Source organism: Rattus norvegicus, chromosome 1 (assembly GCF_036323735.1).
Source record: "Rattus norvegicus strain BN/NHsdMcwi chromosome 1, GRCr8, whole genome shotgun sequence".
In the NCBI taxonomy this organism is placed as follows: Eukaryota; Metazoa; Chordata; class Mammalia; order Rodentia; family Muridae; genus Rattus; species Rattus norvegicus.
In genome coordinates this window covers 49,047,679-49,071,030 of record NC_086019.1, presented here as the reverse complement: position 1 = coordinate 49,071,030, position 23,352 = coordinate 49,047,679, and the positions used below count along the sequence as shown (strand labels likewise).

Here is a 23,352-nt window from a genome sequence, read left to right as displayed (position 1 = left end):
CAGAACAGAGGCAAAACAGAAAGAGGGTTGAGAGGGTTGTGGGAAACCACAGGGCAAGAAATCAAGGTGAGCAAGACTCCTGTAATCCAGCAATACAAGAAAAGAGTCTGTGGTGTGGTAGTGCACTAGGGAGGGAGAGGCAGATGGAGTTTGAGGGCAGCCTGGTCTACCTAAAGAATTCCAGACAGCCAGGGCTACACAGAGAGACCCTGACTTGAAAACAAAGCAAAATAAAGTTTAGACTGGACTGAGTACATGTATGAAGGCAATGAAAAAATGTCCTAGTTTTGATAAAGATAGCAGTGGTCTTTGCAATGTTCCTCACCAGAGCTTTCCTGACGGCAGTGGCCTCTGCTCAACGCTACCCAATCTGTCTTCAGGATATCCTCTTTCCTCACTTGCTCTGTAATACCTGCTGAGAGGAACTGGGGAATTTATGTGGTTCCCTGAGGCATAGAAAGAAAACAGTAACATGTAATCCATCAGTGCTGTTGGGGTTCAGCCTATAGCCCTATTGTCCTTCAGGCCCCTGCACTTGTGCAGAAGCTCCTGGTAGCAGGAGCATATGAACGAGGGTCTTCCTCATTCACACTGGACAGGAAGCAGAGAGAACAAATCCAAGGACATGCTTCCAGTGACCTGCTTCATCCAACGCAGTCCCACCATTCCCAATAATGCCACCACACTGTCAACCCACCAAGCTACTAATAATCCTCATATTGCACCAGAGCCTCATCATCTGATTCTCTCCGGAAAAGCCATCAGACACCATATGTGTCTCACTAATCCAATAGGTGCCTTATACATTCAGATTAATGGTTACTTCTAAAACTGGAGACCTAAGTAGGGCCTAATCCTTTGTGTTAAATAGGCTTAATATTCTGCAAAGTGGAGCTTGTATATTCAATATCCTCTCAGAGAGAAAACAAAATTATGTCAGACTACCTGTTACAACGAATGCTAATAATAAAACTACTAAATTTTGGTGTGTGGGGGGCCTGATCCCAGGACCATATGCACACTTCAAAGAGGCCCTACCACAGAGGTACATCCTCAACTCTTAATAATTTTGGCTATTACCTGTAGTGTATCAGAAATTAAGGACAGGATCTTTGTTATCTATAATCAGTAACGCTATTACTACACTAAAACTGATTTCTCAGAGCACATGTTTATGTCAACTATAATGCAAACTCAGGAGTCCAGAGTTTTAAGATGACCACACTAATTACACAAGGAAATCTGGGCTCCAAGATTTTGACTTACTACAGTATTTAAACAACAAAGCAGGGCCCAGTGTGGTGGTGCACACCTAGCAAGGCAGAGATAGGCAGATCTGTGAGTTCCAAGACAACCTGGGCTACATGAGACCCCATCTTGAGAAAGGAAGGAAGGAAGGAGGGAGGGAAGGAAATAAGGAAGGAAGGAGGGAAGGAAGGGAGGGAAGGGGAAAAGGACCCCTTTACTACTTTATTACTATTGTCTCCTCATATTTGGGATTTTGTTGAAAGTAAAGGCAGCAGTCTACTCCAATAACAAGCAGCTGGTATTTTCCATCACTGATGTCTAAAGTATATCAAAGCAGATGTCAGTCAGATTCCAAGAATTGAGCCCAGACAGAGGCCACTAGAGAACTTGCACTTTGCTTATAGTCAGCCCGGTCAACTAAGCAGCTACAGGGGCTCTCACTGCTGTCAGTGGAGCCCATTTTCCCCAACTGTCCAGAGAAAGCTTCCTCATGTACTGCATACTTCATAACAGAGACTCTTCCTTCAACCAACACTCTTGGCCTTCCTCGTTCACTTGCGTTCTCCACCCACTTCTAAGATCCAATGTTTTCTGTTTTAATATAAATGGTATTGGTGATAAATGCTTGAGGCATCTTAGGGATGACAATGTCCAGTACTGTTCCAATACAGCTAGAGCATCTATATAAAAAAAATCTATCTTCTACTTAATAATTCTTAGTATCAGCTGTATTAGTAACAATCCACTGGAAAGCTCACATTCCAATGCATGAATGAAAAAGTACACAGGCAAGGACTGACACACAGTGAGGTGACAACTTGCAGATCCTGTAACACACATGCACGCTAACTGAAGAGGACTAGCTGCCTTCTGTCAACACAGAAAGAAACTAGGTTTGATAAGAATGTACATAACATCACTTAGGTTCTCTTTTCTGTTGGAAAATTCCTACCAGGGCCCAAGAGGCGCTGTCTTCAGTAAGGAATGCAAAGCCCTCTCAGTGTTGCTCTTGGGAATTAACGTGGCTCTACATGTCCCTAACCTAACTTACTGCTTCCTAAAAGGCTGTTCTCTCCATTCCTGCCTATCTAAAAAAAAGTCTAACAAGGACACAAGTAACCTTTTATTTCTCAACACCTTGGAAGTAAATTGTTTTGATAGGGTTTTTGTGTGTAGTCCTGTCTGTTTTGGAACTCACTCTGTAGACCAGGTCAATCTTGAACTCACAGATCTGTCTGCCTCGGCTTCTCTATTACTGGGATTAAAGACATGAATTTTTAATGTAACCTATGAAATCACATGGCTTGTTTTTGTTTATTGAGACAGGGTCTCATTATGTATTCCTGACTATCCTGGAACTTGCTATAGAGACCAGACTAGCTTCTAGAATTGCCTGCCTCTGTCTCCTGAATGCTGGGATTAACGGTGTGTGCCACCATGCCCACCCCTGTATTTTGTTTCATGCTTTTAATTTCATCATTCTGAAAAGTATATTTAGGTAGCTTGCCAAACAGCATAAAAAGAGTAATACTTGGTTTAATTGCATCAGAGCATATGGATAAAAATATAACATTTATCCCCATTGAGGCTGATCTTGCTGCGTTTTTGTTTGAACCTTTATATTACCTATTTTGTTTATCTACATTAATAGTTTCAGACGATGTAAGAGTTCACACACATGCAAGTCTTCCAATCCTACTCTCCAAATACTAAGGATAATTGCAGTTATCTTCCGATCTGTTAGTTTTACACACACATGTACACGTACTTCTGCTGTACCTTGCACTACCGAGGAACACCCACCTTCATAGGAAAGCGTCCCCGATGTAGTGTGAAAGGCGAAAACTGAAGATGCAAAGCAGAGTTCTCTGTCCCACTGGTTTCTAACTCTGTGGTACTAAAAATGTGCACTTGTTATTAGGAACAAGCAAAATTAATGATACCCAGGTTAAAATGGTAACTTAACCAAACTCCAATATTTTTCTGGTGTATTTAATTGGTGTTTTAAAAAGGCAGGGAAAACATTTATGATTACATTTTATTACATTTACTTATTTGTGCAGGAGGGAGCTACACACACGAGGGTCAGAGGACAACCTGCAGAGTTCTCACCTTGTAGTGTGGTCAGGGTGTCTGGCTTAGTGGCAAGGGCCTTTACCAACTGAGCCATCCCACCAGCACAGCTATGATTATATTTTAATAACAAACAGTAAAAGCCAAATTGCAGCCAGTTGTTAAAATTCTTCTTTACAAAGATTTTTTTAATGGTCCATCAAAATCAGTTGGGAGCTTACATCTGAGTGAATGACCCTGCAGCAGCCTTTCCCACCAAATGCTTGTAACAAGTCTAAACTCCAGGAGACACTAAGCAGGCCTCTCTCCTGTCTGTGGTTGGGATTGCCAAGTGCTTAACACTAGAGCTCTCACTTCTGGGTAAGAGAAAAGGCATTCTGGTCCATCAGTTCCCCTACTCGCTCCTGGAGAACATTAACCAGTTCCGCAATGACAAAGACATGTGTGTCATCAATGTCTTGAATGATGAACTTCTTCCCCAAGGCATTGGACTCATCCAAGTACAGCAAAAACTGCTTCATGGCGGGATCGCTGTAGAAACAAACACAGATTACAGGACATTCTATGGTCAACCAGGCTGCAAAGACTTAACAATTACATCTGAGAATGACAACATTTTACGGTGACTTTTAAAGTTTGGAACCATTAGTCAATGTCTTATTTTTCTCTCAGTCTAAAGTGGTCATCATTTGTAACTATGACTTCATGTTAGAAGTTGAGTTAAATCGACTTCAAGAGCAAGGCTTTTAAAGACCTCATCACTCACAAGAGGACAAAGTACAGATATCTGAAGCTCTGCAGATAACAGTGCTTGAACTATAGCTTCCTTAATGATTTTAAAAGCTAGGCCCGGACTCACTGAGCGTGGGGAGAAACAAAAAGGGCTTCAGAGGCAAGTCCAGCAGCCCAGAGTGGACAAAGCCAGTGTAACAGGCTCCTTCCAGATGGCTTACAGGAAGAAAAGGGCCACAAGACAGCAAGTCAGAGCTCCTGCTTCTCGGACTCATTTTCACAAATCCCATCCTGCTATAAAAACACAATCTTTCAAGTGTTTTAAGCATTCAGTCTTAGATGTGTTTTTCTTTGTTTGGGGGCTGGAGTAAGGGAGAGGGAACGGAGGACTGAATCTCATTAAGTACAAGCTGGCTCACTGAACTGGACTTCCAGGCCCTTAGCCTAAGATAAACCTTGGATGGGCCAAAAAAGATTGAGGGGTGGGTGGGGGGAGAGTGGTGGCACACACCTTTAATCACAGCTTGGGACCCAGTCTTTTACTGTGGGTTAAGTAAGAATTAGGATGCTATTGTTCTGGGGTAGGCTCCTGTACAGATCTGGTTAAAAATAAGATCATCATAGTTAGTTTTCAAGTCCCTAAGCTAGAACAACACTTTATCTGATCTGCAGAGAGAAGAGATTAGTGACCAGATTGTGACAGATTTCTCAGCAGGCTTGATAATGAAGCTGTCTGCATATTAATCTATGCAGAAATAACTTCCTCCCCCTCCCTATGCCCCAGGTTATAGGCCAGTCATTTTTCTATGGTTCTCTTTGCTTATTTTCAGAGAAGGGTTCTTGGATTGGGGTGCAGCTATTGACAGCATTGGTGACTATGCCTTAAGCCTTATGCTCTGTAATCGTTGAGGTCTATGGTTAAGAATCCTTCAAATCATGAAGGAAAACACTCTTACTGTTTTGTCACATCGAAGTGTGAATGTTCCAGTGTCTGACCCTTAGCTTAGAGAGCATAACTGTGGTAGGTAATATCCACAGTCTCAGCGAGGTAAAGGGGATCCTGTGAAGCCTAGCTTTGATAACTCGGGACTACTGTACTTTAACCTGGCACGTAACCCACACTCCATCAACTGTATGCTACTCATGGTGTTCACCCCATTCTCCATTCCTCATTTCTTGGTTCAGCCTGTTAAAATAACTACTTTTAATGACATTTTAAAATTTACATTTTAAATGTTATCCCATTTCCCGGTTTCCCCTCCAGGAACCGGAAATTCTATTCCCCACCCCCTGCTTCTATGAGGGTGTTCCCTCCCCGCCCTGATTTTCCCCAACACTAGGGAGCCTAGACAGAACCAAGGACCTTTCCTCCTATTAATGCCCGACAAGGCCAGCCTCTGTTACATATGCGGATGGAGCAATAGGTCCATCCCTGTGTTCTCTAGGATGGTGGTTTAGTCCCTGGGAGCTCTAGGTGGTCTGGTTCACCTGATATAACTGTTGTTCCCAGAGGCTTACTGCCTCAGCCTGCTAACTTAGGAGTCCTAGAAGTGTATAGTCTCTGTATAATCTTATCTAGAAGTGTATAGTCTCTGTATAATCTTATCTAGAAGTGTATAGTCTCTGTACAATCTTATCTAGGCCTACATGTTTTCAGCCTCTGAGACTTAAAGAATAAACTCGCCCTTTCTAGTTCTTTTGAGGAAATAAAGCTTCATAGAGGTGAGAAACAAAGCTGTAAAAACAAGGCTTTGAGAAATACATCTGGTGGTCAGGACACCTAGGACAAACTCGTGACCTTTCTGAGAGATTCATCTGACGTCAGGATGCCCAGTGAGATGATAAAGTTTTGGTGATCAAGATTCTGACTAAGCTAATTAAGCAATAACAACTGTTCTCAGAAAGAAAATACCCCTCCCTGTGGTAAATTCCGAGAACAACTGCAGGGTGTCATCCTGACTCTGCCTGACCACCATGCCCTTTCCCAGTGATTCTCCAAGGCCAGGTGTGGGGCTGGATGAGGAAAGTGACCAACTGAGCCAAGAACAGCCCCTTGAGCAGGCCAGCCAATACCTGACCAGATCCTTGTCCTGTGCACCACCAATAGAATAGGCCAGCTAACCCTGTTGCTGAAGTCTGCCCTCTGTATGAATAAAAGTTCTGTGCTTTTTTGGGTTCGTGGTCACCTCTCCCTGCGTGGACGAGCAACCCCACGTGCGTAGATTAAAAACCTTACACCCTCATGCTATTGAGCGGTCACTGTCAATCTGTGTTCTGTGGGTTGCACTCCTGAGGTGAGGCCACTTTGGTGTCTTACAACACTTTCTGAACTCTTGGTGGCTGGCTCAACTCAGCTATTCTGCCTCCAATACCTCTCCAACCTAACTGATTCAATCTGGCTTCTTTCTGCCTCTGACTGAAGTGCTCTGCTTGGCCTCATAATACCTCTGGCAATATGTTCTAATTTTCTGTCTCCTTCTCATTCTTTGGCTCACCTGTGTCTAGCTTGTTCTTTCTCTGCAACTTGTCTTTTCTGTAACTGTCTCTGTAAAACTGCTTCCTTCCCCTTGCTCCTCTCTGTTCTTATTGGGCATATCCGACATCACTTTCAACCATGGCTGCTTCCCTCTACAAACTAACTTTACCATCACTGTTTGGGATTAAAGGTGTGTGCTAAGGGCCTGCCTCTATCCCAGCCAGAGTAGCCACACGGCTGGATTAAAATGCGTCTACAGTCAGCCCTTTTACAGTCCTGAACTATTTCCTGGTTTGAGTTCCTCCCACATCAACTGTGTGTCTTTAACTGGCTTGGCTGGAATCGTTACCTTACTGAAGTCCTTATGGTAGCTCACGAATCACAGAGCATCTGGTATGCTGGGAAGTAAAACAGAAGCTAGACTTTGAAGATAGGACTTTAAGACTTAATACATGGGAAAGGAGATGGTTCTGAGGTGAAGAGCACTTGTTGCTCCAGCAGAGGACCCAGGTTCAGTTCCCAGCACTTACAGGGTGGCTCACAACTTGTTCCTAACTCAAGGTCCTGGCAATCCAATGCCCTCTTCTGATATCCTCAGGTCAACCCTTGTGCACAGAAAATAAAAGTAATTACTAACAGTTTACCTATCTCACTTCACTTTTTAATGCGGTTACTAGAACATGTGAGACTATGTAAGTGGCTGAAACTGTATCTCCATTAGGCAGTGCCACTCCAAACATTACCATCTAAGTAAAAGCACCACTACCTATGCAACGAATTATAGTAGGCAGGCAGGGAGGAGACAGCATTTTTTAAATTTTTTGAGGTAAGATTTTACTATCCAGCCTGGGGGATGATGGGAGGCAGGATCTGAAACTCACTATGTAGACCAGGGTGACCTTGAACACCTAAGAGATCCACCTGCTTGGACTAAAGGCCTGCCCCAAGAGCCTGGCCCAAGTTACTGAATTCTTCCAAGCCTTCATCTAGACAAAGAGCTGATGGTTTGAGAATAGAAACACTGTTTCTCTAATCAAGGCTAACACACAAGTTTCCCATCAAAAACCACTGGAAACAAACACTTAACAGAGACAGTGAAATGTAATATCAGCAAGAAACTTAGCAGCAAATCCTGTCCAGGTTATAAGGAAAGCTTTTGAAAATTCTAAATTGAAGCCTGGAATCATTTCCATCAACAAAAGGCGCACACACACATACATACATACATACATGCATGCATGCATGCACGCACGCACGCACACACACACTCACTCACTGAGGCACATTGAATATATAAAACAAGATCCAGTGTCTAAATTTAAAACTCATTGTTAAAACTACGAACCATTCTATAAGCACTCCTTTCAAGACGTTGACCATCTTTCCTCAGGCAGACAGTGCGGATGACTTCAAGAATTCTAAAATAAATGCATAAAATTTAGAAGGGATGAAGTGACATAAAATCCAAAAGTTTTAACCTACTTTGGGGATTTACATCTGAGATGAAACAAAACAACTAAAAACTGTGAGTATTAAAAAGCTAACATTAAGGCATCCAGATATTCCCATTCTTACCAATGCTAAAGCAGATTATTTGCAATATTAATAATGCATAAATCCTACTTACAAATTCTAGTCTAATTAATCCGTTACAAAGTAAGCTCCAGACCCGTCAGGGTGGTTCAGGCTTTTAATCCTAACACTCAAGAGACAGGGGCTGGCAGATCTCTTTAGTTCTGGACTAGCCTGGACTACATAGTGAGCCCCAAACAACCTCCCCTTCCCCCTCGCCACCCCGCAAAAAACCGAAAACCAAAACTCCATTATTCAAAGTCAACGAGCCCAACACAAGTGCAAATAGATCCATTATTCAAATGCTTTCTTTTTTTTAAAGATTTATTTATTTATTTTATGTGTATGAGTACACTGTCACTGTCTTCAGACACACTAGAAGAGGGCATCAGATGATTGTGAGCCACCACGTGGTTGCTGGGACTTGAACTCAAGACCTCTGGAAGAGCCTTCAGTGCTCTTAACCACTGAGCCATCTCTCCAGCCCCAAACGCTTTCTTTTTATATCCAGAAGAACGATATACAGTTAGATTCTGGAAGGCAGAAACTACAAAATGGCAGTTCCAAAAGAGCCTCAAAACAGTGACCTGATTTTACCGGTGAGACATCTAGGTCCCTAAATTTTGCCTTCGTTTTGATTAATGAACTACATTGCCCAAGGATCTACATTGGAAATCGCCTGCGTGACAGCCACCATAAAGGTCCCTGACTACACCCAGGTATGGACGGCTACGTTTCCCACACAGTAAAACCGTGATGCAATGCGTGATGGCCGCGCGGATCCGCAACACAGGCCTTAAAAAGGGTGCGGGACTCGGGTCGGTCCACACGACTGGAGGATCCCTGTTTTCTTGCTCCTCCCCGCCTTATTTCCGACGCCGCAGAGCCCCAAGCAACCTACTGTTTGAAGGCGCTCAAAGCCAGCAGAGTTCCGCCCCCGACACAACCAGGGCCGTCCCAGCGTCGCCTACTCACTGCGCCTGCGTCGTCGTACGTCATCGCGCCAGCGACACTCTAGTAGGTGGGGCGACCTCTGGGGGCAGGGCCTAAGGGCGGGGGCAAGCTCTTAGAGGCGGGGTCACGTGCCCACTGACGCTTGACTGGGGCGCAGGTAACTTGTAGCAGCGAAGGTTGGGCGCTGTAGCCCGTGGAGTCCACCGCGAGCGGCCGGGGCTGCCAGAGTCCTTGCGCCAGCAGGTAGGACGGGCGAATGGACAGACGGACGGACAGGAGGGAGGGCAAGGGCGTCGCCGCAGCCCCGGGTGAAGAGGGATGTAGCCCTGCAGGGACACTAAGGTCGCGCGGCCTCGGAGGGACCGGGTGATCCGCCGCGGCACCCTCGGACCGATTCTGTCTCTTTTCTTGATTGGTCACTGAGCCGCGCTGGTTGCCCCTGAGGCTTGGAGGAGAGCACCTGAATGGAAGGTGCACCATCCTGGGCTCTGTGTTCTCATGAGCTACACCTGAGTCGGACACATCTTCCTCATCTCTGACCAGGGAGATTGAATAGTTGGAATGCTGATAGGCTTTTCTAATCCCAGTAACCGTCATTTTAAGATGAAGACCTCCAGAAGGTTCTGAAGTTAATCCTATTCCCCAATTCTGATCTGTAGTCTTAATGTAGCTGAATTCTCAGTAATTGAGACAGGAGGTAGTTGTAACGTCTTGATTTTTAAGTTAAATATTTCCACATTTAAGCTCATACTGATCTTTGCTTTACATGTATCTTCTTCCTTTAACCTGTTTCGTCCTTCCACTTGTTTCCCCCTCGGCTCCTCAAATTTCCTTTTTAAAAATGTATTAATTGATTTGTACTTATGTGGCCTGCGCATGTCATGCATGTGCCCCAGTGAATGAGAGGTCAGAGGACGATTTGAAGGAGTCCATTCTCTTTCAGCATCCCTGGAATGGAGTTCTGTTCATCAGGCTTGGCAACAAGAGTGCCATATTTGCTGAGCCATCTTGCCATCCCTGGGCCTTATTCTCCCTCCACCCCCCCCACATCTGCTGTATCCCACTCCTTTTTTATTGTTTTTATTTATTTTGTAGAAATGCTAATTTTTTTCATTCCTCTGTTACCTTAATCTAAGAGGCCTCCAACATCCTTCACATAAAGAGTGGCACCTAAAGATCCAATCACTTCAGCCTGGAGTTCCACAGACGCAGCAAGCGCTCAAGTTTCACAGTGCATTAGACAAACAGAAGTGAGGTCTAAATACCATTTTACCCAGGAGATTAAAATATTTGGAAGTGTAGACAGCACTAGTCCTTATTAAAATATAGACAAGGGGGAGGGAATAGTTTTGTTTGTCTGCATTAAGTGAGCCTAGTTATACCCAAATGAGCCACTATGGTGTTTTCAGAGATAACAAACCTCATTATTGTTTCCGCCCCTTTACTGCCTCCTCTCCCTTCCATCACCCTAGGAGTCCACCTTTCTCTCTTATGCCTCTCCCCCCAAACACACACACACACACACACACACACACACACACACACACACACACACTCTCTCGCTCTCTCAATTACAGATAAGAGAGAATGCATGCAGTATGTGTCACTGTGGGCCTCTTCTACCATGTTCCTTCAGGTGAGGGCTTTGTACTCTCCTTTATGACTGACTGAGGCTCTAGCATGTTATCTGTTTGCGCCACTGGCTACCACGAACAGTGCATCAGTAAAACATTGGTGTGCTGGTATCTCTGGAAAAGCCAGCTTTGACTCTGGATTATATACCCAGAAGTGGTGTGGCTGGATCATATTGTAGGTCTAAAAGGAATTAATTTAGACTCAGGACCCATTTCCAACTGGGCACAGGAGCATCATTCCGGGTTCTTTAGCCGCTCTACACCCTCTGTGTCCCAAACAAGACATCTGTCCATCGTGTGAACTCTGCTTCTGCTTTGGGGTGGGGGAAGCTCCTCACCTCTAGGACCCATGAACCCTACTCGTTTAAAGCTGCCCCAAGTTTAATCTGCCCAAGTGTCTTGGCTTTGCTTTTTTCTTTTGGCCTACATTTTCCTCACTGAAAAATGGGTCCTCTGGCTGGGCAGTGGTAGTGCAGGCCTTTAATTCAGCCCTCAGGGGGATCTCTGAGTTTGGAAAGTTCCATAACCACCAGGGCTGTTACACAAAGAAACCTTGTCTCATGAAAAACAAAAAGCAAAATCGAGCAAGAAAAAAAAAATCAGTCCTCCAACTCTCAGCTAACTTGTGCATGAACTCTACTGTTGAGCTACGGGTTCTGGACTCACGCCTGCACATTAATGACCTGCGAGGAACCTGAACTCCACCTTGCAAATGCAAATGGCTTCATCTGTTATACTCACCTCAAACTCTTTTTGCTTTTTTACTGACTGAAATCCTCCAGACATCTCTGATGTCTAGACCTGATGTGGACCAGGCATTCTTCTAGATGCTTGTGGTGCAAAGGTGAACAGATAATTAATTTTACTGGGAACAGAGAGACTCTATATAGATGAACAGAAAGATGCCAAGATGGGGATGTGATAGGGCTAGAAGGGTTACTTTGGTTAGGAAGTATCAGCCATGGATGGCCATCAGGAAGATTTTGAAATTGAACTTCTTTATAGCAGCACTAATGCCCAGGAATTTTAGCAATAGAGACACCGTTCATGATGGCATTCAAAGCTAAAGGTGTCTAGAAATAGATGTGAGATTCTGGGATGGAGAGATGGCTCAGCAGTTAAGAGCACTGGCTGTTCTTCCAGAGGACCTGAGTTCAATTCCCAGCTAGCACATGGTGGCGAGTTATATATTATGTATGAACATATTATATTTAATATATGTAATAAATAAATCTTTTAAAAAGCCACTTGAGACTGCAAATGGATTCCCTCAAAGTATTCAGTAAGGAAAACACTGTGATTTTAGTCTTGTAACACTGGGCAGATAGGAACCTATGTTCTATTAAAGATCTCTGAATTGGCTTTTTCTGTCTCTGTTTCCCCTCTGCCCATCTTACAAAGACCTGTCCAGGCTAGCCTTAAACTTACAAGACTCGACTTGCCTCTGTCCTGAGTGCTAGGACTAAGTCATGGCTTATTTAAACAAGTCTGTTTAAAAGCTATTAACATTGTATAACTGACATCATCCCATGATAGAGTAAGTTCAGAATCCTGCTGTGGCCCCTACTTCTATTCTCTCAATAGCATGTGTTGACAAAACCAGCAAGAGGAGGAAACCGGAGAAGCGCTCTCAGTTTGCTCTAATAGACATTAGAAATAGCTAATAGAACACAGTACCAGTTCTTTCCAAGTACATCTGGGACAGAAATCAAAATAGGGCCCATTCTGTGCCATCAGACAGACCTGAGCATGGTTCTTCTGAAGTTTGCTTTTAACCATGGTGGAATTAAGACTAATATAGAAATCAGGAGAAATCCAAAATATTTGAGAATTATGCCCATGTTTTAATGAGTTAGCTGAGCTTTGATAGGATAGTCTTAAAGGACTATATTCCAAGAAACAGACTGGAAAATGCCTTCTTATGAGATCAAGGAAACAGTGTGAAACTTGGTTTAACCAGCAGCACAAGTAAATGGACATCAGAATTCCGAGTGTGTGTGTGTGTGTGTGTGTGTGTGTGTGTGTGTGTATGTACACGTACACGTACACATGAGCAGCACAGTGGTGCGGATATCAATGACAAGCACCCTTAATCACCCACCGTATTTTAAGAAAATTCGTATCCTGTTTTATTTAGTATTTATGTGGGGTTGGGGAGAGGTCGTGCCAGAGCGGAGGGCTGGAGAACAGCTTTCAGGAGTAGGTTCTCTCTCTCTTTCCACTTTGTCACTCCATCTTATTTTTGAGACAAGGTCTCTCACCAAACCTGGGTTTCACCAATTTGGCTAGACTTGAAGGTCACCACAAGGCCCCAGGAACCTTCCTGCTTCTGTTTCCACTGTGCTAGGTGCATAGGCACATGCTGCTGCCCCGGGCTCGGAACATGCACGCTAGGGAACCAAACTCAGGCCCTCAGCTTTTCTTGCAAATATTTTACTGGCTGAACCATCTCCTCTTCTGCCTTGGAAAGTGAAATTCTTAAGTCCATGTCCTAAGTCCATCAATTTGAAGTATGTGCGATAGTCCAGTCGGATCTTTGACAGACATCACAGATCAGAGCACAGACTCTTCACAGGGAAACAGTCCCACAAGATGAGCTCTTGATCAAAGAATATAAAGCTTGTCAAACAAACTACCACAAGGGCTAGGCACAGAAATGGAGTTTCAAAACAGAGTTTTATTTATAAAAATGCTCAGGAGGCAGAGGCAAGTAGATTTCTGTGAGTTCAAGGCCAGCTTGGTCTACAAAGTGAGTTCTACGGTAGCCAGTGTTATGGAAGAGACCTTGTCTCAGAGAAACAGTTTATAAAATACAGAGGAATATTTAGAAACTGCATGCATTGGCTCAGTGCAGCAGCATGAACCATCCCGAGGCTGAAGGGCCCACACTGCCATTCATTACTTAACAGGGAGAAGAGTTATAGGCTCAACTGGAGCTGGTTAGACTAGAGCTGTGGTGCTTGCCTGGCAGTTAGTGCTGATCGTCAGCTAGCGTTCCTTGGCTGCCTTAGAGGGGATTTTCTGCTTCTCTCCATGGCTGCTGGGCCTTCATTTATCAAGAGCAGACATGCATTGTATTGTAAATACTTGAATTTTCCTGGGTTCCCTATTAGTTACCATTCACAGTTGAACAGAACTCAAAGAACAGTGAAAGTACCAGCAAACTTTATTCTTGTGAAGTCTGGTGTGCTTTCAGGGCCGAAACCCTCAAGGAGGTTCTTTTCTCAGTTTTTGAGTAGTCTGACTGCAGGTGACCACTGTGATGATGATATGTCTTTACAGTCAAAAGAGATTTTAAGTATATATCAAATTAACCTGCTACTCCTACCTTCCACCAACACAGGATGTCCCTTGCTGCAAGCTACTGTGTTATCTGCTGCAGAAGGATAGGAACCTTTGTTCCCCGATCAAAAAGTCACACATCCTGGAGAAATATCCGTGAGTACAGTTCCAGGTCTCCATTTTCTAGTAGGAATAGTGATGGGATTGTGACCACTTTCCTGGAAAGCACTACACGACCAATAGTCAATGCTGCGTCTCTCGTTTGCTTATGTCTTTCTGTACCAATGAGTCACATTAAGTTTATAAGTCCAGAGCCGTACGTGAGCCAAAGATTGTCCTGGCCAATCAGTTGTTCATGTTCATCTTTCCAAACTTAATCCTGACCGTGTTCTCATTCCCCGTACATTTACTTAGCTCTTGCAGAGTCAGGTACCTCCACCAGGTTCTGGGACACAGTGCTGAGCAGGAGACTATCTCCTTGTCCTGTGGAGCTGTGGGACCTGCCTCATCTGCTCCATACTGCAGGCATGGGGTCTGCCCTGATTTATGCCACACTGTTGCCCGGCTCTCTTCACAGGGCTCTCCCTGATGTCTAGGCCATACAGTCTGAGTCAGTGTGGAACCTGGTTAGTTACCTGGCTCCTCCCATAGAGTAAGCTCCGAGGGAGGTGCTGTGTTTCTAGACCTGTTGAAGTGGGTGGGTGGAGCCTGCCTTTCATCCTAGCACCCAGAGAGAGGCAGGTGGATCTCTTTGAGTTTGGGCCCCGCCCTAGCACAGAAAGCAGGCTAACCAGGATCACACACAGTCAGACCTGTCTCCCCATCTTAGTTAGGGCCACTCCCTGGCCTCCATAGGCTTGTTCAAACATATGAGTCTATGGAGGCCATACCTAAACATAACATAATAAAAAGGTATATTTAGTCCAACTTCCAAAGTCCCCATAGTCTATAGCAGTGTCAACAGTGTTAAAAGCCCAAAGTTCATAGTCTCTTCTGAGATCCATCCAGTCACTTAACTGTAATCCCCGAATGAGGACAGGCAACCAGATGGGCAAGCTTACACTCTGCCATGTCCATGTCTGATGTCAAAGCGTCTTCAGACCTTAAATTCCTTTTTCATCCTTGTTGACTGCAACAAACTTTTTCTCCTGAGCTTGTTCCACTCCCTGTCACCAGCTTTCCTCAGAGGTAGCCTGTGACTCTGGCATCTTTAACATCTTTGGGTCTCCAAGACAGCGTCAGTGTTACAGCTTGTTTCAATGTCTGGGGTCCACACATGATCCTCCACAGGGCTGGCTTCACTTCTCCAGCTCCGCCCTCTATAGCAGTTTTACTTCAGGTTGATCCACGCTACACTGTTGCTGTTGTTCTTGTTGCCATGGTACTGACGTCTCCACCACTCTGGGGTCTTCCACTGCAACTAGGCTTCACCAGTAGCCTCTCACAGGCTCTCTTCATGTGCCAAGCCTCAACTCCTTTGCATGACCCTTCAGTTCTGGGCCGTCAACTACAACTAAGGCTGCACCTTCACCAATGGCCTTCCATGGCCTCTCACAGTCTCAAGCCTCAGATGTTCTTCATGACCTCTTCATTCCTTCAAAACCAGTACTACCTGGGTGACTCTTACACATTACCAAGTGCAGCTGCAGCACGAGGTACAGCCTTGGTTATCTCTGGAACACAGCTTCTTTGTGTTCTCAGAAAAAACACTTCCCAGAAGATTTCACCTCAGTGATGCTGGTCTCTTCTTAATCACCACTAGTTTCTTAGCTCCAGCTAACCAGCACCAATTGTCCCTGTAGTCTCCTTCTCTTGAATATAAAGCCAGAGACACAAGGCTGAAGCTGCTGAGTTCTGCTGCTTGCAGGAGCTGGAACATGGCCCCCCTGTTCTATTATCTGTAGCTTCCTCTTTTCTTACTCCTTCACTGCCTTAGCTTGGCTGTCCTGAATCTTGCTCTATAGATTGACCTTGAGTTTAGACATCTGCATGCCTGTCTCCTGGGACTAAAGGTGTGTGCCACCACACCTGCATTTAAGTTTTTCTTTACCTAGAACTTGCTCTGTTCTAGGCTGGCCTTGAACTCAGAGATCTGCTTGTCTTTGCCTCCTGGGACTAAAGGTTTGTACTAAGTTGCCTGGAGCTGACTTAGGTGGGTGGGGTCTTGCCCCAAGGTCACTACTTCCTTTATTCAATTTAACATCCTTGAGCACAGGATTCAGCTCCGTTTCACTTCCCGGTGTCCCTTTAATGCTCAAACCATATATCTTGTATTTTTCCTTTCTCAACGTCCCTTTTTTTTTTTTTTTTTTTTTTTTATTAAAATGCTCTTCATAAGGGTGAACTTTAGTAACCACACAACAGAATTTACACCAGGCTGTTTGGGGACTTCCTTTTTCAAAGCAAGTAATCTAAATCTCTTCACCTTAATCTCAAGTACACTCTTTGGACAATGGCAAAAAGCAGCCACATTTTCCTCCAAAATACCACAAAAACAGTCTTTAGGCCACATACTGAAATTCTTTACTGAACCGTCTTGGGCCATGTCTGATCATTTCAGATTATTCTCAGTAACAAAGTCTTCCCCATTCCTACTAGGATAGCCCATTAAGCCCCATTTAAAGCATCCCACTGCTTTTCAAATCCAAAGTCCCAAAATCCACATTCTTCCAATTAAAAACATGGTTAAGCCTATCCCAGCAATCCCCCAGTCCCTGGTACTAACTTTTGTCTTAGTTAGGGTTTTATTGCTGTGAACAGATACCATGACTAATGCAACTTTTATAAAGGACAACATTTAATTGGGGCTGACTTACAGGTTTAAGAGGTTCAGTCCATTATCATCAAGGCAGGAGCATGGCTGCATCTAGGCATCCGAGAGTTCTACATCTTCATGCAAAGGGAGCCAGGAACAGACTGAGCATCCCCAGGCACCTAGGATGAGGGTCTCCAAGCCCACCCCCACAGTGACACACTTCCTCCAACAAGGCCAAACTTTCTAATAGTGCCACTTCCTGGGCCAAGCATATGCAAACCATCACATTCCCCAAACAATACAAACCAAAATATCTGTTGGGCTTACACGGTGGGTCAGTGTATAAGAATATTTATTGTGCAAGCACGAGGACCTAAGTTCAAATTCCCAGCACCCACATAAGTAAAAGACTGGTATAGTACCGTGCACCTGTAACTCTAGCACTGAGAAGTGTGGAACAGAGGTAAGGGGATTGCTGGCTGCCAGCCTAGCTCCAGGTCCTGTGACCATTGTTGGCAGAACAAAGCAGAGAGTGACAGAGCAGCGTAGATGTCCTCCTCTGGCCTTCATGCACCATGCATGGGCCTGTGCACCCGTGCATGAGAGAGAGAACATGCGTGCATGGGCACACGCATACTCACCATCTATGCGCCTATTTTTGCAGTGGATTCTTGCAGAAAAGGCTTTTCTCTTTCCTTCTCTCAGTATTTCCAGTACAGTGAACTGCAGAGTGTCACATATACCTTTAGTGGAAGATAACAGAGCGGAAAGGCCATGAAGATCGGGACTGGGACACAGCTAGGGGAAGGGCATGTGCCTAAGCATACAAGCTCCTGTTTGACGCCCAGCATTGAGAGAGACACTGGGAGTCTAGTAGAAAGCTCAGGCAGTAGCAGCAAAGAAAACACTGGAGCACCAGAGAGTCACAGTCAGGAAATCTGGGCATAGCCTCCGCAGACCTCCTCATCCCTGTGGTAGACCTACTGTGGAGGTAGACCTACTGTGGAGGTAGACCTACTGTGGAGGTAGACCTACTGTGGAGGTAGACCTACTGTGGAGGCCCGTGAGTCCCTGGGGCAGTGTCCCCCCCCTTGATTTCCACAGACTTTAGTCTGTGGCCAGCCTTCCTGCTCAGCAGTCCAGATTGGATAGGCACCTGTCTGCCAGTAATAGTTTAAAAATATATATTTAAAATGTTTCCAAGGTCCAAACAAAAGTTTAGATGGGGGCGTGTAATCTTTGCTGCTTTAACCACCAAGGGCAGTTTGATTATTTGGGGGAAAATTCATTTTAGTGTTTCTGCTTGAGAGGTGCTGGAAAGCTTGGTGACCCCACCTTACCTCTAGCTGCAGAAGCTCCTACTGGTTATGCTCAAGGGACCTGTGACCCTGGCTGTATAGCAGTGGCTGGGCCTGATTTCTTTTGATTTGGTTTGGAGTAGCAAAACAGGGCTTGAGGGATGAGTTTGAGAGCCATGAGTACAAGTCGTGTTTTACTCAGTGCTGCCTTGTATGGATAGTTGCCGATAATAAATATAACACGTAATGCAATCTCTTTCTTTTTGAAGGAAATATTGTAAGATTTACCGGATCCCTCATTGTAGGGTAAGTACTGATGCTTACCCTCCAGTGTTAATGGCTTTATGATACTATTAGAAGCCTTCACAGAAGAGACTTGTAGAGAGCACAGGGTACCCACAGGATGTGGACAGTCAGAAGGTTGGACATAAATGAGTAATATGTGATAGATTCCAACTGAGACGTCATGCACATCCATTCTCAGGAGAGTGGGTTAGTAATGTGTAAGATATTATGTCGTGAGGGACTATATGTCCAGACAGTAGTGTGGATGGGTAAGGCTGAATAAGAACATGTCTAGCCTGAGTCTGTGCACATGAAACGTGAAGTCAGGCTGAGCTGAGCACTGTGTTTAAGGATGTGCACTCAGGCAGCAGACCCACAATGTGAAACAGTGACATTATGACTATTGCTCCCGAAAAAGCTGGCTGCTGTAACATTTGGGATTGCTCATCTTGGGGCCACTTGCTGGTGTGTGTGTATGTGTGTGTGTGTGTATTGTTGGTTGGTTTTTCAAGACAGGGTTTATCTGTGTAACCCTGGCTATCCTGGAACTTGCTCTGTAGACCAGACTGGCCTCTAACTCAAATCCACCCTGCCTCTGCCTCTGCCCCCTGCCCCCTGCCCCCTGCCCCCTGCCTCTGCCTCTGCCTCCGCCTCCGCCTCCTAAGTGCTGGGCTTAAAGCTGTGAGCCACCACTGCCTAGCTCACTTCTTATCTTAAACTGAGATGGATGTATACACATATGTACATGTGTGTATACACACATGTAAAGTGACACTTGGGCATTGCTGTGTGCTAGTTTCCTAGTAAACTAGAAAGCAGCTCACTGTGAATGCTATTGGGTCCTATTTAGATCCTGATTTGTGAGGAGCTTTTTGTTTCTTTTTTTAGGGGTTCTTTATTTATTACATACCAAGTACTGGCCCTGAAAAAGTCTTTAACATTGGATACTCAGGTGGTTGAAAGAGAAAAAATGAAGTCTTACATCTATGTGCACAAAGCTCTCGTGGACAGTTTAGACAACCATGGTAAGTTTCATGCTACATAAAATTTAGAAGTGGGTCTGTCTCTCTGAGTACCGTTTTGACAAGTAGACTTGGCATTCTGGAAGGATCAGCAGAGCCTGTTGGAGCCAAGCCCCCAAGTCTTGATCATGGCTCTATTGCAGTGAAGAAGAACCATGACCAGGACAACACTCATAAAAGGATGCATTGGATTGGGGGCTTCCTTACAGTTTCAGAGGCTTAGTCCATGGACATCATGGCTGGACCATGGCAGCATACAGGCAGGTGCTGAAACAGTAGCTGAGAGCTATATCACGATCTGTAGCCAGGCAGAGAGACTGAGCCAAGTATGGGCTCTTTGAAAAGGCAAAGCCCACCCCCAGTAGCATACTTGCTCCAGAAAGGCCACACCCACTCCACACGGCCCCACCTCCTGGTCCTTCCAATTCTATCAGAGTCCCACTTGACCAAGCATTCAAATATATGAGCCTATAGGGGGCCACTCTTACTGAAACAACCACACCAACCATTTACTGATGACCAGATTTGGGGCTTCTGTGTTTCCCCTAGTCTTTAGCTCCTTTAGAACAAAGGACTGGCCCCTGCCCTTGTGTCTAACTCTGGGTTCCCTGTTGCTGCTCAGTTTCGCAAATGTTTGCGTTTGCCATTCAGCGCAGAGACTATCATACTGTAGGGGGTGACGCATGCAACTGAGCTCAAGAAACAGGTTGAGAAAAGTGAATTCAACTTATTCATTGCTGCCCTCTGTTATGAATACTGAGTTAAGACTTCTCTTCCATGTCAAGGTTGTATACTGGCCTCTTGGTAACTCAGTAGAGGTGAGACTTTGGCTCAGAGAAGAGTCTATTTGGCTCTGGGCATCTTGGTGAGCCCTCACTCTACTCTGCCTTGTAGCTGTCCTAGAATGCCAGCCCTCGTGTTCCTCTGAGCAGATCACAGCCCCTGCATTGGGTGGGTTCCTTGTGACCTATATATTATCACCACTCCATCTTTATTGTATTTCCTCCTTACCACGTCTTATAATTTACCTGTGTGGTGAGGCTCAAGCTCATTCTTAAAGTGTTTTCCAAGTTCTGTTCTGTGTCAGTTATTTACAGGACATTCTGGATACTGGTCAGCCTGTGTTCTTCATGAGACCTGTTATACTCTCACCTGTTCTCTTTCTCCCTGACCTTGTTCTGAGTCTGAAGCATTCTGTGTTCCCACAACACGGCGGGAATGTGTTGCCACTCACAGTGGCAAGAAGAGGCCCCGGGTGGTATCGTTTTTATGTCTCTGATAAGCTTTGGAGCCTGGTTTCTGTATCTGTTTGAAGTGTTGGAGCGTGATGCCCAGAGTGCACATTGGTCTTACTTGCTGCCATCATTTTAGGGATTGTTTGGCAGGCAAGAAAAGAACTTCACAGAGCAGTAAGGAAAGTGTTGGCGGCGGCAGCCAAGGTACTGCGGAGCCCATTTGCTGGTACGTGTAGTCACGGGTCCTCATCAGCGGTCCGAGCGTATGGACAGCCAACGAGGCTGAAACATTCACGGCTTATCAACTGTAAGAGGCTGGCGGAAGAGCTTCCTCTTGGCTGTTTACTTTTACAGCTTGAGGCCTTTGGACAGTTTTCTTCCACTTTTGTGTCTATACTGTTAAGATAGTTAAGTGACTGCTGGGAATAAGTATTCTTTTATAAAATGGCTAGAATTTAAAATCTGTAAGGAAGTCACTCCCATGTTTTCTCATATCATCAAATTTCCAACTTGGAATTAGCTCTAAAATGCTGTCCTGGCCAGGCGTGGTGGGCCACACGTTTAACCCCAGCACTCATGAAGCAGAGGCAGGTGGGTCTCTGAGTTGGAGACCAGCCTGGTCCACAGAGTGAGGTTAGGACAGCCAGGGCTACACAAAGGATGCTAAGAACCTGAAAGGGAAAAAGTTGTCACGTCTGCGTAGGTGGCTTACGTACGTGCTGGTGGTTCTATGGCCGAGTGACCGTGGCAGTGATAAGAATGTGCTATGGTGTCTCTTTATATTGAATCTGCTTCAAAATCAATGTTCAGTGGAAAGAGAAAAGATATACCACATATTAAAAGTTAACATAGACCACTAAACAGAAGTACACATAGTACATGCTGTAAGTACAAAAAATAATATGACAGAGCTAAGATCAAACGCTCGGTCATCATCTGTATCTGTTTTTAATGTTCCCATTACAGTTTCCAACTATGAGGTTACCATCCAGTGTAACAGTGAATATTGAAATATTTTGGAGCTGGGAAGATGGCTCAGTCAGTAAAGTGCTTTCCCTTCATGTGTGAGGATCTGAATTTAGATAACCTAGAACCCACATAAAAAGTCAGTACATAATTATTACGAGCCTATAACCTCAGCGCTTGGGAAACAGAGGTAGGAGGATCTGTGGCTTACTGGCGAGCTGCTTTAGTGCGAGACCAACTCATTAATATCTATGAATGCATGTGGTGCACACACACAAATGTGCACACATGCGAATACCACACACACACACACACACACACACACACACACACACACACACAAACACAAACAAATGTTGTCTTAACTGTTTATGTTGCTGTCTGTGTGTGTGTGTGTGTCTTACTCCTTTCGCAGGTCCCTTCAGCACAGTTGACATAGAAGATCATGACTGTGCAGTGTGGCTGCTCCTGAGGAAGAGCCGGCAGGACGATCTAGCAGCACGGCTGGAGGCTGTGCGGGAAATGTCAGAGGCTCACCACTGGCATGGTAATGAGGACCGTGGATTGTGCTTAGCCCCTGTGTTCTCTGCTGTATTCGAGAAGATGTGCTATAGGAAGGAAAAAGATTCTGGCTGCGCACGCACACACACATGCGCGCACACACACACACACACATTTGAGGAAATCCTGCTGAGTAGTGGAAAATACTTGGGAAATTTGGAGTTACAAAGTTGTAAAATAGTTAGGAGTTGGGATGTTTTCAAGTACTTGTTCATTTAATCTTGTGATAATTTTAAGTTGGCCTTGATGTTAACAAAACTGTATTTTCACAACAGACTACCAGTACAGGATAATCGCCCAAGCCTGTGACCCGAGGACCCTTATTGGTTTGGCACGAAGCAAAGAAAGTGATCTTCGCTTTTTTCTCCCACCCCCTCCTTTGCCGTCTTTAAAAGAAGTAAGCAAGCATGTTAATAAGGGAGTGAAAACGCATGTTCCTAGAATGGGTTCTAATAAACTTCCATAGCGAGCCAGTGCCTGACTTTGAAGAGCAGGTGAGCTGGACACAATGGAGAAGTCATAGTTTCCACACAGTTGTGATCCTCATGAGGGCTGTCTCTCTGCTGCTTACTGCCCTTGTGAGTGGAGAGAGTCTGTTCTAGGTAACTTCACAGCATGTCAGGATCCAAAAGAAGGGGCCTTGTATGAAGCTTTTTTTGTAACTGCTTTACAATTTATTTTCTTTTTAATTATGTGTACCTGGATGTGGGTATGTGCATGTGAGTGTTAGTGTCTAGGGAGGTAGAAGAGGGCAACAGATCCTAGGAGCTGGAGTTACAGGTGGTTGTCAGCCACCAGATGTGAGTGCTGGGAACCAGACGGCAGAAGCAATGTGTGCTCCCGACCGCTGAGTCACCCCTGCATGCTCTTAAATGCCCAGTCATCTCTCTGCACCTGCCTTGTTGTGTTATAGAACAGATTTTTCTCAACTTGAGCTCCCTGACGTTTTACATCACTAACTTTTTACGGGAGAGGCTGTTCTGCATAGTCTAAGACATTTAGAAACATTCCTGGACTCTGCTCCTAGGATCATAGGGGTCCCCCAAGTTGTAACAAAGAAAGTTGTTTCCAGATGGGGATTAGAAATACCCTTGGTGAGAACCATAGTCAGAAGCATGTTTTTTTGTTTGTTTGTTTTTTAATTTATATGTATACCGAATCCTACCTGTATATATGCCTGCATGCCAGAAGAGGGCATCAGATTCCATTACAGATGGTTGTGAGCCACCATGTGGTTGCAGGGAATTGAATTCAGGTCC

The 23,352-nt window shown here is 44.9% G+C and overlaps 2 protein-coding genes across 7 annotated transcripts in view; one reads left to right on the top strand and one right to left on the bottom strand.

Annotated features, from left to right (window-relative positions):
* Positions 1-2,418: 2,418 nt before the first annotated feature.
* Positions 2,419-9,127, bottom strand: Gtf2h5 (general transcription factor IIH subunit 5). Of its 2 annotated transcripts, none has more exons than NM_001126088.1 (3): positions 8,846-8,993; positions 7,875-7,947; positions 2,419-3,852 (listed from the first exon to the last, which is right to left on the bottom strand). In NM_001126088.1, the coding sequence occupies exons 2-3, from the start codon at positions 7,907-7,909 to the stop codon at positions 3,672-3,674; spliced, it is 216 nt and encodes a 71-aa protein (NP_001119560.1). In that variant the 5' UTR covers positions 7,910-7,947; positions 8,846-8,993; the 3' UTR covers positions 2,419-3,671. The 2 variants fall into 2 exon arrangements, with proteins under 2 accessions (NP_001119560.1, XP_006227956.1); XM_006227894.4 differs by lacking the exon at positions 8,846-8,993 and adding an exon at positions 9,003-9,127 and having other exon boundaries at positions 3,227-3,852.
* Positions 9,128-9,177: 50 nt separating this feature from the next.
* The window catches only part of Serac1 (serine active site containing 1), a 36,009-nt gene continuing 21,834 nt past the window's right edge, over positions 9,178-23,352 (top strand). For 2 of the 5 annotated variants that reach the window (XR_010055964.1, XM_063270668.1), the window contains exons 1-7: positions 10,717-11,533; positions 14,033-14,127; positions 18,294-18,330; positions 19,198-19,334; positions 20,703-20,792; positions 21,948-22,079; positions 22,369-22,490. Coding sequence is in view for 4 of the 5 variants with exons in the window: in XM_063270668.1 (XP_063126738.1) it covers positions 11,517-11,533; positions 14,033-14,127; positions 18,294-18,330; positions 19,198-19,334; positions 20,703-20,792; positions 21,948-22,079; positions 22,369-22,490 (630 nt within the window). In the remaining variant the exon portion in view is untranslated. Of the gene's footprint in view, positions 9,299-10,716; positions 11,534-14,032; positions 14,128-18,293; positions 18,331-19,197; positions 19,335-20,702; positions 20,793-21,947; positions 22,080-22,368; positions 22,491-23,352 lie in introns of those variants that run through there. The other 3 variants (NM_001400935.1, XM_039099712.2, XM_063270670.1) reach the window with 3 other exon arrangements.